This window comes from Macaca mulatta, chromosome X (genome assembly GCF_049350105.2).
Source record: "Macaca mulatta isolate MMU2019108-1 chromosome X, T2T-MMU8v2.0, whole genome shotgun sequence".
Classification (NCBI taxonomy): domain Eukaryota; kingdom Metazoa; phylum Chordata; class Mammalia; order Primates; family Cercopithecidae; genus Macaca; species Macaca mulatta.
Genome location: NC_133426.1, coordinates 159355246 through 159370410, shown reverse-complemented (window position 1 = coordinate 159370410; position 15165 = coordinate 159355246). Strand labels below are relative to the sequence as shown.

Here is a 15165-nt window from a genome sequence, read left to right as displayed (position 1 = left end):
CCTAGGCCAAGGAGAATTCCCAGCCATGTTGCGAATCCTTTCTTGGTTCCCGCGTGAGATGAGGCGGGATGTGACTGAGTGAGCTCCAGATCGACCCTGAGCCTCGGGGGTGTATTGGCGTTTCCTGCTCGCCGTAGCAAGTCGTCATCCAGGAGAACATCCGGACGACACTCTGGTTTCTATGACAACCAAGGTAAACGTTTCTTTCCCGGCGGCAGACACATATCACAAGGATATTTACAGAGCGGACAGCTGGAATAGCTGTAGGAACGTCAAGACTAGTAGGTGTCTGCTATCGATGTGACAGTGGGGAGGGAGGGGGGGGAGGGGAGGGTGTGTGTGTGAGGATGTCTGTGTGTGTGTGACAGCGTGTGAGGGTGTGTGGATGTGTGTTTGTGAGGATGTGTGTGGATACGTGTGTATGTGTGTGCGTGTGTGTGTGAGGACATGTGTGTGTTTGGGTGTGTGTGTGTGGATGTGTGTGTGTGTGGATGTGTGTGTGTGAGGATGTGTGTGGGTATGTGTGCAAGTGTGTGCGCGTGTTTGTGTGTGAGGATGTGTGTGTGTGAGGATGTGTGTGTGTGGGTGAGGGTGTGTGTGTGTGAGGATGTGTGTGTGAGGATGTGTGTGTGTGTGTGAGGGTGTGTGTGGGTGTGGCATTGAGTTGACTACTCAGGGCTCTCATCCCTCCTGTTCATAATGGAGGTTGGCAACTCCTGAGGAACCGGGGCTGAGGGGATTGAGTAGCGCGTCATCCTTAGACCTGACTCACTGTCCTGAGGTGACACGTGTTGAGCCAGAGCATTGTCACCAGAGTCAGTCCTTTAAAGCAGAGATCCCCAAGGATTTCTGACCTTAAAGGAATGTCGCAGGTCCCCGTCAGGATGGAAATTTACTCGCCTCCTCGTTGTAAGAACTTAGGACGCATACATTAGGAGAGGGAAATTTGATGCCGGCAAATGACGAGCTAGGATGGCTAGTACTGGAAGGCCTCCCGTCACTTTGAGCAAGCCGGGACTCATGCTATGCTCATTCTGGGTGGCTGACCCTTGAGACCCATGTTCTGTAAAAGGCAAAGTTCCTGGTCTCGCTCTGCTAACTACAAGGAGGTGAATTGAGTGAAAATCAGTGAGGGCCCCTTCTCCATGACAGAAGCGGAAAACACAGGCTCCTTCACCAGGGCGGACCATTGTGTTCCTATTGTCTACCAAAAGGCTCTGCTCTCCAGGTCGGAGAGCGGTGCAATTGTTCACTAACTGCATTCTCTATTCATGCTTGCAATTAGTGAACAGAATAACAGGAAAACTGGACTGATACCAATTCTCACCCAATGGTGCTACAAGTGCACTGCAAACCCTAGGGAAGCGTGAGACCTGTCTCTAAAGATAGGTTGAAAGTTGATGTGCAATTCACCTGCGCAAAGGGAAGGTGTAGGAATACACAAGAATGCACTTCCTTTAGAGAAACCATTTAATACACGGTGCCTTTATTGTAATAAAGGATGCCGCCAGCTCATCGTTTGAAGGAAATACCTGTTTTGGGGAGGGTCTAAAGTCACACACCTAGCAGCCGACAGGAGCTCCACAAAGCTCTGGTAATGCTAGGGAGGGGTGCTGGAGGGAGGATGCCTGCTTCTCAGTGGGAGGGGGACCACGTCAGGAAAGGGACCCCACTTTGAGAAGAGCTGCTGGGAACTGTGTTCTTTTACTTGTTCCTAAAAAGTAAATGAAGCCCTCACTTGAGAAAGGAATTAACAGAGGGCTTCCAAAACGATTGTCCCCCAAATCATGGCTGTCGATGGCAGAAATAAAAGCTCATGGTCTTCCAATTCTTTCACCCCTCAACTAAAGAGCAAATGGAATAGAACAAAAGTTATACACCAAAACTAGAAAATACTCTACTGATAATTTATTTAGGGACCTAAAATGGACTATGATGCTATAGATTGTAGACTTACTATTTATCCCATTTTCCTTTTATTTTCATCTGCTTAGTCGTATTGTGCAGGCAGAGTTTGATTTCATTTTGAAATAAAATATTAAACACATTGTCCTACTCATTCAATACTCTGAGAACTTGGGTTCATTCACAAAAATGAGTTGGGCTTAGTGAATGTTCCATTTGTATCTCGTGGATCCTGGTATGCGGAAGTAGATCAATATTTGCATATCATGATCCAGCTGGATCTGCAATATAGACAGATAAAGGTAAACCTAGACAGAGATAGATGTAGACCTATCTAGCTATCTTGCTCTATTTCTAACTAACATGTTGAAATCCCCCCTCTACTAAAAATACAAAAAATTAGCCAGGCATGGTGGTGGGCGCCTGTAGTCCCAGGTACTCGGGAGGCTGAGGCAGGAGAATGGCTTGAACCTGGGAGGTGGAGCTTGCAGTGAGCCAAGCTCGCGCTACTGCACTCCAGCCTGGGAGACAGAATGAGACTGCATCTCAAAAAATAATAATAATAATAATAAATAAAAATAAATAAAAAGAAAAGAAAAGAAATATACGTATATCAACAGGACAAAAATTCTGGAGTGTGTGGACTCATATAAGCATTTCTGGGTGATTGGATGGGTGATGCTTACAATATTTTCTATTTAGAAATTTTAGACATCCCTTTAGATGTTTTCCTGTCTATGTTTAAAATAAGGAACTAAACGAGGAAGAAAACAGCATTTGTACTGGAAGCAGAAACATTTACAGGAATGTGTAGAGGCAGTGAGCATGGATTCTATGCATCAATGCCAGGCTCCTTGAGTTTCCAACGTGTGTGTGTGTGTGTGTGCTTGTGTGTGTGTGTGTGTGCTTATGTGTGTGTGTGGAGACAGAGAGAGAGAGGAAGAGAGGAGAGACTGCATTTGGGGATGTGGTAGGCATTGACTTGGGCTTGAGGGTGCCCAATCACACCTGTTTTGTGACATGGGCTGGCAGTTTCAGTTAAGGGGAGATTGAAGTGCCAGGGTCATTGGTGATTTCCTTCTCACTTTTGTTCTGGGTCCACAGGTGACACCTGTGCTTGACAGCTCAGTACTCTGAGTTATCTAAAGAAGAGGGCATTAAACCCGTACGTTCACATACCCTCATCTAAGAAAGGTTTTGTGCAACTTTTCCCTAAAACATGTATATCTCATCATCATTACACATGTCATATTACATCTACCAGTGCCCGTGAACAAAGACACACACACATGCATTTGTTAGGGAAATAATTTTTGGCCCATGAAACCTGTAATTTGAAGTCCACAATGCATGAGCTAAAATATGTAAATGAGCTATGATACCCAATATTGCACGGTACCAAATATTGTACAGTGGCTATAGAAAACAACAACAGGCTAGCAGAGTATTTCTATGTGGAAGGTGGGAAGTGAAGGACTGACAAAAGAGTTGCATCTTCAGTGCACATTTCTATAATATGGGACATTTCATTAAATAAAGTTTGGAACTATCAGGGAAGCCTCACGGTACAGACGTTCACACAAATGAGGTAGGAACATGAGCATTCACAAGACAATGTGTCCAGTTATGCTCTTAAGTTAGGAGCTCCAGTTGTGTGTGTGCACATGGATGCATCGGCCATGCCTTGGAAGCAGGCACATTGTCATGTGGACTGAGCTTCTGTGACGTGGTGTCCTTTCATATGTCTGTCTACACATTTCATATTCCATGCTAACCCATTTCATGTTATTTGAGAATCAGAAAAACACAGTAAAATGACAAGAGTCACCTGTCATGTTTCCTCATTTTATCAATCTCATTGAGTACATTTCATTTCACAGAGACAGAGAGAGAGGCAGAGAGAGAGAGGCAGAGAGAGAGAGAGAGAGAGAGGAGAGAGAGAGACAGAGAGAAAGACTGCTGATATGGAATCCATGTGTCTTAGGGGGATGCTGTCAGGAAAGCAGTAGTTCCCAAGGTTCTGAAACAGAAAAAGACTAGCATACACTAAGTGGCGTAACAGGGAAATTTTTGGAGATGCAAATGAAGGAAGAAAACAAAGATGACATCCACATGATGCCTGAGATGAAGATGTCAGTTCTTTTTGAAAAGGGCATGCACTCGAGAGTTGAGGAGGGGAACAGGATAAATCACTTGATTGGCTTAGTTTCCTATCTGTATTTGGGTTTCCAGATTGACATTAGGAGTGCATAGGTCCTGAGCATCTGCACGTGGTGCCACTGGGTCGCCAGAAGAACAGCGCACTTCAGGGGCACGGAGTCGGGTTGAAGGGTCTGCACACCAGTGCTTGCAGTGTGAGCAGCAAGAGATCCAGCTCACAGAACCAAACCTGCCGCGATCCATGTGACACTGGGTAAGATTTCCCCATTTACTAAACATTCGCTTGCATTCACTTCATGCCGACATTTCACGGTGGAATTTTCCTTGCCCGTAGTTGTACAGACACTTGTTTTCAGGATAAGAGTCACGGATGGTGTCGGGAGGCAAAAGTTTAAAGCCACGGTAGAGAGGTGCAGATGGCAGCCAGTGACCGCTGCCTGCAGTGATCTTCACGACCGATGGTAGCCAGTAATCACCAGGATGAGCTCCACGCAGCTCTGGGTTACATGTTTGTGTTCTTGCACATGATATGGTGCCAACACCCAGCATCTGCATGTGGGAGACCTCCTCGGGCTTCCTGGGAAGCACAGGTCCATACTAGCACCCTAGAAATAAAAACATGAAGCGTTTCCCCAGGTTTCTGCCCAAGGAGCCCAAAGGCTCAGAATACTTAATAAGAAACGTGGGGTCCCTGCCAGGACACCCACCTCCCCATGCAGGTGTTCCTCAATATGGAATTGTTAAAATTAGCACAAGGCCTTGGGTTTGGTGTGTAATAAAGCTCCTGGGGACCTTCTGTATGATCCCAAATACTTACCATCTGTCGATCCCTCCGGTCTAAGACTCGCTTGTCATGCTTCCTTATTTTATCAACCTCACTGAGCAGGGTGCTTCGCGTTTCACAAAAGGATGCTTTTCTGATACATTTCCGTTCTCCCTTTACCACGTTGCAGCATACTGCAGTATTGTCCACTGGAAACACGAGTTCAAGTGCCTCAGGGAGATTCAGGAGGAGGAACCCAGCCCACCCACACTGCACATCCTTTGCAGTCCGAAGGCAAAGGATGCTCTGCAGAGCAGCTTGGTTTAGGAGTGACCTGCAGTAGCAGAGGGTGTGACAAGCAGACCCCTCGACCTCCTTCAGCTACCTGTTCACACACGACTCAGCTCATCATGGACTCTGAGTACGTCCTATGCTCTTGGAAAGGCCGCCTATGGCCAGCAAAGGTTTTGTGTACACGTGGGACTTCACCAAAAACGAAGCCCCAAAAGGCGATTTCTCTAGAAGTTCAAATCCTCGCCGTAGATGAAAAAATCAAGGTGAAAAGCACAGACGTGAAGACCCCAAGTAAGTCTGAAATGGAAGACATTGCCGCCTCTGCAGCGGCACAGACGAAGCTCAGTGCCCCACTCAGAGAGAAGATGGGGTACAGAGGAACCCTTCAGGTGGCCCTGGAGATTCTGAACGAGAGAACAAATCTGGGTGGAGGAAGGAAACCACATGAACTAGAGAACACCACGCCCTCTCAGCTTTCTCAGAAGGTGCCCGAAAAACCAGCCAGTTCCGTCCCTCATGAAGATGATTGGAGATGCAAAGGCGACTTAAGGAGGAGTCTTGGGAAGAGGGAAAACCCAAGATCACCGACGATCCCTTCAGAGAGTAAGCATGCTCTGCGGGATGAGAGGTCACAGGAGCCCACAGCCATTGCCCCTACTCCAGGCGCCCTGCGCGGGGACAGGTCAGGGGCTCCCAGGGCCATTGTCCCTACTCCAGGAGCCATGCGCGGTGGCAGGTCACGGACACACAGGGCCATTGCCCCTACTCCAAATGCCCTGCGAGGTTACGGGTCTTGGGCGCACAGGGCCATTGCCCCTACCCCAGGCTGCCTGTGCAGTGACAGGTCACGGGTGCACAGGGCCACTGCCCCTAAACCAGGCTCTCTGTGCGGGGACAGGTCACAGGTGAGCAGGGCCATTGCCCCTACTTTAGGTGCCAGGCGTGGTGGCAGGTCACAGGAACGCAGAGCCATTGCCCCTACTCCAGGCGCCCTGCGTGGTGTCAGGTGACGGATGCCAAAGAGCATTGCCCCTAATCCATGTGCCCTGCGAGGTTACACGTCATGGGTGCGCAGGGCCATTGTCCCTACTCCAGGTGCCCTGTGAGGTTACAGGTCATGGGCATGCAGGGCCATTGCCCCTACTCCATGCACACTGTGCTGGGACAGGTCACGGGTGGGCATGGGCGTTGCCCCTACTCCAGGTGCCCTACGTGGTGAAAGGTCACGCACGTCCATTGCTCCTACTCCATGCACCCTGCGTGGTGAAAATTCACGGGCGTACACCAGCCTTGCCCATACCCCAGGTGCTTTGTGCGGTGACAGTTCACCAGCACGCAGGGCCAGGGCCATTGCCCCTACTACATGCGCATTGTGCAAGATAGGGTCACGGGTGGGCACAGGCATTGCCCCTATTGCAGATGCCCTGCGTGGTGACAGGTCACTGGCGTGCGGGCCCGTTGCTCCTACTCCAGGCGCCCTGTGCTGTGACAGGTCACAAGAACTCACAGCCGCTGGTCCTACTCCCGGAGCTCTACGCACTGACAGGTCAGGGGCGAGCAGGGCCATTGCCCCTACTCCGGGCACTTTGTGCAGGGAAAGGTCCCGGGCGCGCAGGGCCATTGGCCCTACTCAATGTGCACTGTGTGGAGATGAGTCACAGGTGGGCATGGGCATTGCCCCTACTGCAGGTGACCTGCGCAGGGACAGGTCACGGGCAGGCGGGGCCATTGCACCTAGTCCATCCACACTGTTCGGGGTTGGGTCCCGGGTGGGCACAGGCGTTGCCCCTCCTGCAGGTGCCCTGCACAGTGACAGGTCACCGGCGTGCAGGGCCATTGCTCCTACTCTAGGCACGCTGTGCGGTGACAGGTCGCAAAAACGCACGGCCACTGGTCCTACTCCAGGAGCCCTGCCCGGTGACAGGTCAGGGGTGAGCAGGGCCACTGCCCCCGCTCCAGGCACCTTGTGCAGTGAAAGGCCCCGGGCATGCAGGAGCATTGCCCCTACTCCGTGTTCACTGGGCAGGGACAGGTCACGGGTGGGTATGGGCCTTGCACCTACTCCAGGCACCCTGCTCGGTGGCAAATCAAGGAAGCGCAGGGCCATCGCTATTACTCCCGGGGCCCTGCGTGGTGGCAGGTCACGGAAACGCAGGGCTATTGCTCCTACTCCAGGGGCCCTGCACGGTGACAGGTCACGGACTTATATGGCCATTGCTCCTACTCCAGGTGCCCTGCACGGTGACAGCTCACCAGCATGCCCGACCATTGCTCCTTCTTCAGGCACCCTGCATGGTGACAGCTCGGGAGAATGCACAGGGATTGCCCCTACTCCAGACGCCCTGCACGGCCACGATGGCTCTCAAGCACACATGGCCATTACTCCTACTCCAGGCACTATGTGCAGTGATAGTCCGCCGTCACACGCGGCCGTTGCCCCTACTCCAGGGGCCCTGCAAGATGACAGGAAACGCAACGCCATTGCTCCTACTCCCGACACCCTGCACGTTGACAAGACACCAGCATGCAGAGCCATTGCTCCTACTCCAGGCGCCCTGGACGGTAAGAGCTCACCAGCGCGCACGTCCATTATTCCTTCTCCAGGAGCCCTGCATGGTGACAGGTCACCAGTGCACACGGCCGTTGCTTCTACTCCAGGTGCCCTGAACGGGGACGGCTCTCAGGCGCACATGGCCATTGCTCCTACTCCAGGCACCATGCGCAGTGACAGCTCAACAGCATGCACGGCCATTGCCCCATCTGCAGGTTCCCTGCGAGGTGACAGGTCATGGAAACACAAGGCCATTGCTTCTACTCCAGGTGCCCTGCACCGTAGCGGGTCTGAGAGATCACGGAAATGCAAGGCCACTGCTCCTACTCCAGGTGCCCTGCGCCGACACAGGTCCGACAGGTCACGGAAATGCAAGGCCATTGCTCCTACTCCAGACACCCTGCACGTTGACAGGTCACCAGCATGCAGGGCCATTGCTCCTACTCCAGGCACCCTGTACATTGACAGGTCGCCAGCATGCAGGGCCTCTGCTCCTTCTCCAGGCGCCCTGCATGGTGACGGGTCACCAGTACACACGGCCATTGCTTCTCCTCCAGGAGCCCTGCATGGTGACGGCTCCCAGGTGCAAACGGCTATTGGTCCTCCTCCAGGTGTCCTGCGCGATGATAAGTCACGGAAACGCAAGGCCATTGCTCCCACTTCAGCTGCCCTGCGCGGTGGCAGGTCTGACAGGTCACGGAAATGCAAGGCCATTGCTTCTACTCCAGGCACCCTGCACGTTGACAGGTCGCCAGCATGCAGGGCCTCTGCTCCTACTCCAGGCACCCTGGGTGGTGACAGGTCACCAGCACACAGGGCCATTGCTTCTCCTGCAGGAGCCCTGCATGGTGACGGCTCTCAGGTGCAAACGGCTATTGCTCCTCCTCCAGGCGTCCTGCGCGATGACAAGTCATGGAAACGCAAGGCCATTGCTCCCACTGCAGGCACCCTGTGCAGTGACAGCTCACGAACGTGCACAGCCTTTGCTCCTACTGCAGGCTCCCTGCATGTGGACGGGTCACGAGCGCACCAGGCCATTACTCCTACTTCAGGCGCCCTGCACTGTGATGGCTCAGGAGAAAGCAGGGCCATTGCTCCTACTCCAGGCGCCCTACACGGTGACAGCTCTCAAGCACACAAGGCTATTGCTTCTACTCCAGGCGCTCTGCGCGGTGACAGCTCACCATTTCGCACAGCCATTGCATCTATGCCAGGGGTCCTGCGCAGTACCAGGTCACGGAAACGCAAGGCCATTTCTCAGACTCCAGGCACCCTGCGTGGTGATGGCTCAGGAGAACGCACGGCCGTTGCTCCTACTCCAGGCACCCTGCACGGTGACAGGTCACAGGCACATATGGCCATCGATCCTACTCCAGGCATCCTGCGCAGTGACAGCTCACCAGCGTGCATGGCCATTGATCTGACTCCAGGTGCCCTGGGCAGGGACAGGTCACGGGTGCTCATGGCCATTGCTCCTACTCCAGGTAGAATGCAAGCACAGGTGTTGCAAAGCTCCCAAGCCTGCCAGGATTCCCTGACACTTTCGTGGCATGGTTGTGAGAAAAAGGGCAAGAAAAGGGCAAAGGCCTCAACTCTTATGTCCCTGCCTCCCACAGTAACGGAGGAGGGTGCATCTCGGCCGCCAGGTCTCACCAGCCCTGCGCCCCCTGCTCTGAAGGAAGAGACAAGGGATAGCCGCCCAAAGAAAACCCTGATTGCTTCCCCAGAATGTTCTCCCTTCTCGGGGTACGTTCAGGACCCAGGAGAGGGTGCCTGGAAGCCAGGCTGGGCAGGCATGGCCACATCCTCTGGGTCCCATCAGCACAGGCTGCCTTCTTCACTCTGGCTTGCCAATAGAAAAAGGAAACCTCCGGGTACAGATTTTCAGAGGCGACCTCAAGGACCTCAGACCCCTGCTGACGCTAAGCTTGCTAATCCCGTCACCATGGTTCAAAGGGCTGGCGGTAAACAGGATGGGCAGCCCGCCAGCCTTGCTTTTCCACAGGAGCCATGTCCCATTGAAAGGGGAACGATGGTCTGGTTCAAATTTCAAGATCATCCGTTTTGGCCAGCAGTGGTCAAGAGTGTCAGCAACACAGACAAGACTGCAAGGGTGCTCCTGCTTGAGGCCAACCTGCACCATGGAAAGCGGGGCATTCAAGTTCCTCTTCGAAGGCTGAAGCACCTGGATTGTAAGGAGAAAGAGACGCTGCTCAAGAGAGCCCAGAAGACCTACAAGCAAAGTGTCAACTGGTGCTTCTCACTGATTTCCCACTACAGAGAAGGACTGGTCCGGGGTTCTTTCCGGGGCTCTTTCCTGGACTATTACGCCGCAGACGTCAGCTACCCAATCAGGAGAGCCATCCAAGAGGGAGACCTGCAGGTTGACTTTCCAAAGGTGAATTATGGAGACCTGGAAGACTGGGAGGAGGAGACCTCCCTGGGCGGGAAGAGGCCTTGCAAGAAAATCCTCCCAGACCGGATGAGGGCCGCTCGGGACCGAGACAACCAGAAGCTGGTGGACTTCATCGTGACGAGAAAGGGGGCCGACCCCCACCTTCTGGACATCTTGCAAGGCAGGAAGCAGTCCAGGTGGCTGACCGCGTTTCTGACCCCACACAGGGATGTGCTCTGCGTTGAAACATACCTGGAGGATGACGATCAGTTGGAAGTCGTGGCCAAGCATTTGCAAGAAATCTACAAGCAAGTTGACAAGACCATGCTGACTCTGATAAGGGATGACAAAGTCAGTTTTGTTCTGGAAGTTCTTCTCCCGGAAGCCATGATTTGTGCCATCGCCGCACTTGATGGGCTGGATTACAAGGCAGCAGAGGAGAAGTACCTGCGAGGGCCACCTGTGCATTACCGGGAGAAAGAGCTGTTTGACAGAAATATCTTAAAGAAGGCAAGAAGGGAACCAGCAACCACCCGTAAAGCTAATTAGCTCTCCCCCTGCACCCATACCTTTGCAGGGAGCCGCCTCCTTTCTAGAATTAATGAGAAAGCCTCCTCCCTTCCCCAACGCGTGTAAGTATGTTCTGGATATTCGAGACTTTGGGAATGTGCACAATTCATCTGGGGCCCATCTCTCGCGTCTGGTGGTGGCACATTCATCACCATGTCTTCATCGCAAACTCGTGAAGCGCTATTTTCTTAAACGATTGCAAACCCTTGCATTTCCCTCAACGTCTTTGGATGTGTAGTTGTCCTGATAGGTTTGAAGGACAAGAACATTGATTTCCACAACATGTCTTTTGACTGGACTTGGTACTTTCATTCAGGACCTATATTCTTTTACACAAAAAGCCACTGGTATCAGCTTTTAAGCAACAATAATTTTTAAAGCCTAATGTGTATTTTTATGGAAACATCGGTGAGACTTTTCATTCTTTTGGCGACACGTGGATAGAAACTGTCGGATTCCTTTTTCAGATAATTCCTGCCTTTTCCCTGCTACGCTTGTTTATTTTTTGAGAAGTAGCCCCCAGAGTTGAATCCCATGAGAGAGACATTTTCTCCTATGTTAACACGACCTTCCGATATGTCTTCAAAAATCAAGCTGCAGGCCAAACATGAAGTTACCGAATGGCTTGCACATAGTCCAGATGTGCATGAGTGAAATCTCAGTGTGCAGTGAGCGTCTTGTCAGCCTCATGTAAGATTGTCGCTCTGCATTTCCCTGAAATTCCACACCCTCTTTCAACGGCTGAACCGTGTCCTAGAACAGGCTTCCAGCTGTCTTCATAACTGGCAGTGATGGATCTTCTCCCTCTAGCTGTCGGTCCCCTGTGGAGGGCAGTTACAGACATCTCGTTCTCAGGCTGGCTACTCTCCACCTATGTGACTGGCCCGACTGCTTAGGAGCCCATCTACCTGCCCATAAATTGGAGGAAAGCCAGCTCCTTGTTCTGGATCCAGCATCCCCCAAGACTTGGCCATTTGTCTCAAAGCCAGCAAATTTCATCTTCTGACTTATTCACGGGCTAGCTCCAACAGGTCCCAACAATCTAGACGCAGGCCGGTAAGCCATTCCGGGCTGCTAGAGAAGGAGAGGCGCCAGGGCTGGGAGTTGGAAAAATGGGTCTCAGAGGCAGCCTTCATTCTGCTAAGCGGGACCGGCCCTTGGCAGAATAATATTAAACAGATGCAGTTCAGACCTAAGTTGTGAAGGCCACAGGTTGCTAGGCTAACTTGAAACAAGATGGTTTTTGAGGATAAATGTTATGGAAAAGCCAGTTTGTTGTTCAAACTTGATGTTAAAATAAACGTGAAGGCCTTAACATGAACCCGAGTCCTCTTTTCGTTCTTAGAGGAAGTCACCTGTGCTCATGAGACCATGTTATGTGTTCACATGGCCATGTGTTTGGGCAACATTGGCAGAGGAGCTGTTTGGAGTCACCTTAAAACCATTGTGTCTCTCACCTTGAGCTACGGCTGTGTCATGCTTGAGATTGTCCAACTCCATAGGTGGAGTGTCTAGGAAATATATAAACACACTTCCAGAGCAATAATAGCTTGGAAATTCTGACAAAATTTTAGAAGAGAGCCTTCCAAGTGGTGTATACATCAGGCCCAATGGAACCCTCTCTACACTCTGCCTGAGTGTGACCAAGACTCCTGGACACACTGCCTGGACAGTCCATGTGACATCCTCATGGCCCTGGCAATTATTTGGAAACAGACCACCTCCGTGCTCTGTGTGGACCTCACCCACCGAGACAACACACTTTAGTTACTCCACAACACTGTGTCTCCAAGTCCTACATATCACCCGAGTTCAGCTTTCTCGTGGAGCCATGTTTATCTGTAGGTTCTAACATTGCTTTACTACCCCGTTCATTCATTCCTGACCTCATGTTAGGTCGGGAGAGCAAGTGAGGTGTGGTTGGAGGCTCTGCTCTGAAGACGGACTTCAGGTGCCATAGAAACAGATGGAAATGTGGTGACTCAGGTGACAACCTAATCTCTAAGGTAACAAGCATGCACTGCTTCCTCCTGTCAGTGAGAAATACTCACCAACGTCATGGGCCAACTGACTGTTTTTGAGAGCAGAGCCCCAGGTTCACCCAACTATGTGAGATCATAGGTGTCTGTTGGCTTGGGGTGATGGGAGGGGACCAGGTCTCTCTTGGATGTCACTGACACTTGGAGCATCTATTGAAGAGAGGCAGACACGCCTCGGACATGCATCTATTCTCCTCCTCCTTGAATCAGGGTCACTAAAAGGCATCCGGGGCCTGTGGGTGGGTTGAGGGATGTGTAGACTCTGAGATCCTTTCCAGCCTGAGCAGATGCTGCGGCCCCTCCATGATTGCCCTGAGCTGGATCTCCATCACAGGTGCCTGTGTGTCCGATGACAGAGCCCAGCCTGTCACCCACCCTGACCCGCTAGGTTAAGGTGACCTCCTCCTCTCCAGTCAGAAGGCAGACTGCTGCACATCAGGCCCTGATCTTAACTGTTGCTTGGCAGAGCTGCACACACAGAGACGGCTCACACCACATTCATAGGTCTCTATATTCAAGTAAGCAACTGATGGGGAAAGAGGGGAACCCTCAGATTTGTAAGTGTGATGACCATGAGAATTTTGAATACCTAGAATCTCCTGAACCCTCACCCTGGCATTATCAACCACCTAACCCTTTCTAATTAGGGAGCAATCCCCTTATCCATGGAGGCTCTGTAAAGACCTCGTCCAAGGGAGCTGCCGTAAAAGATGTTGCCTTGTTCAAGCCTGTAATTCCAGTGCATTGAGAGGCTGAAGCAGGAGTATCGCTTGAGTCTAGGAGTTGGAGACCAGTCTGGGCAACATAGTGAGACTCTGTCTCTACAGTAATAAATATTTAAAAGCTAGCTGGGTGTGGTGGTACATGCCTATAGTCCCATCTACTCGGGAGCCTGAGGTGGGAGGATTGCTTGAGTTCCGGAGGTCGAGGCTGCAGTGAGGTATGATGGCACCCTTGCACTCCAGCCTGGGAGACAGAGCAATACCCAGTCTCTAAGAAAAAAAAAAAAAAAATTGCTTGTCTTACCTAACATTCCTCCCACTAACTTTCATCATTATGACAAGTGCAAAGTATGAATAGGAAAGATCACAGCACAGAAGAGAAATGCGGTTTCTGTTTGGGTGGGAAATACCTCATATTCAGATAACCTGCAGAAGCTGGCTAGGATGCCCTGGCATGACCTGAGACAGCATAGCTGGGAATGGATTTTGAGCATGCGGGACCAGCAAGACAGCGGACAGAATACAGTTCAATAGAGGGGAGAGTGTATTTACATGGGAGCACGAAGCTACAAGGTGGGGTTCCCCGTCCTGGGGCTGGCCTCAGATCCTGCTGGGCTGGCTGCTTCACGTTTGGACAACAACAGCCTGCGGTAAATTATGTGGAGTTATGGGAACTGCCTTGGCAGATTATTGACCAATTGGTGAGAGGGTTGAGGGGAGAGCAGTATTAGATCTGATTCATTATTTGAGACCAGAGGCCCTACCTGTGAACGTTGTTCCCTTTGAGGAATCTGCTAGTGTGGGGTGGCCCCAGCATCTTTGAGAAGCTCTGCTTTGACTCTCCTCTCAAAACAATGGTTGGAAGCAAGCGACGCCGCCATGGAACTGGCAGACAATGAGAGGATTCTCAAATGGCGGGGTCCAGACGGTGACACAAAATTATCAGGGCTCAGGTGGGCACCATTGCCGTACTGGGCAGCACAATCAGGGTGGGGTCAGGCTCATTTGACGAACAGGGACCTGTGGCAACGTCACAGACTGTAGTATCTCAGGGTCTGGATGTAGGGACAGCTGACTGGCCTATGACTTGATTTTTATTAAAAGACAAACATGAGCTGGCAAGCAGAAGGCTGATGTTAGCAGCTGCAGTGGAAAACGGTGGTCCCCCACCAAAGGTCCAGATCTGTCAGTTCATGGGCCCAGAGCCCACTGATGGAAGTGGAGGTCAGAAACACTCAGCCACACATTCTCCCAGAGAACCTGTAGTTATTTACCAAGGTAAATAATGCAGTTCTGTCTAAAGTTCTTCTAACCGGGGATCCAATAGTTCTTTGGATCCATCCCAAGTTTGTTTCCCTCAGGACCTAGTTGCCAATGATGTACTTTGCATGTTGCATCATCTTCATGTTGGTTCAAGCAACATTACATAGAAAGGTACCTATGGGAGCCTACTAAGCTGCTCCCTCTTTACAATATAGGAACATAGACGTGATACCGCTTCTATAGTAAAAACAAAGAGAAGACCCAAATTTCTAAATCAGAAATGAAAGCAAGGACATTACTACTTACCTTACAGGGATTACCAAAAAGACTCTAAGAGTATATCATGAACAATTTTACATTAAGAATGAATCTAGAGGAAATAAGCAAATTATTAGAAGCACATAACTAGCAAACTGGCTCGTAAAGAAATAGAAATTCTCTATAGACCTACAACAACTAAAGAGATTGGTTTTGTTACCAAAAATCTCGGAACAAATAAAAGC

The 15165-nt window shown here is 51.0% G+C and overlaps 1 protein-coding gene across 1 annotated transcript; it reads left to right on the top strand.

Moving 5' to 3' along the window:
• The first annotated feature begins 201 nt into the window (after positions 1–201).
• LOC144338612 (uncharacterized) lies at positions 202–11959 on the top strand. The gene is made up of 4 exons (XM_077988775.1): positions 202–281; positions 4138–4318; positions 5019–5725; positions 7352–11959. The coding sequence occupies exons 3-4, from the start codon at positions 5239–5241 to the stop codon at positions 10615–10617; spliced, it is 3753 nt and encodes a 1250-aa protein (XP_077844901.1). The 5' UTR covers positions 202–281; positions 4138–4318; positions 5019–5238; the 3' UTR covers positions 10618–11959.
• The last annotated feature ends 3206 nt before the right edge of the window (positions 11960–15165 follow it).

Bases quoted from the DNA above. Each gene is read 5' to 3' on its own strand.
- LOC144338612 (XM_077988775.1), top strand. From the start codon at position 5,239: ATGGACTCTGAGTACGTCCTATGCTCTTGGAAAGGCCGCCTATGGCCA. The intron at 5,726-7,351 runs GTAAGCATGCTC...CTCCTACTCCAG, and splicing joins ACCGACGATCCCTTCAGAGA to GTGCCCTGCACGGTGACAGC.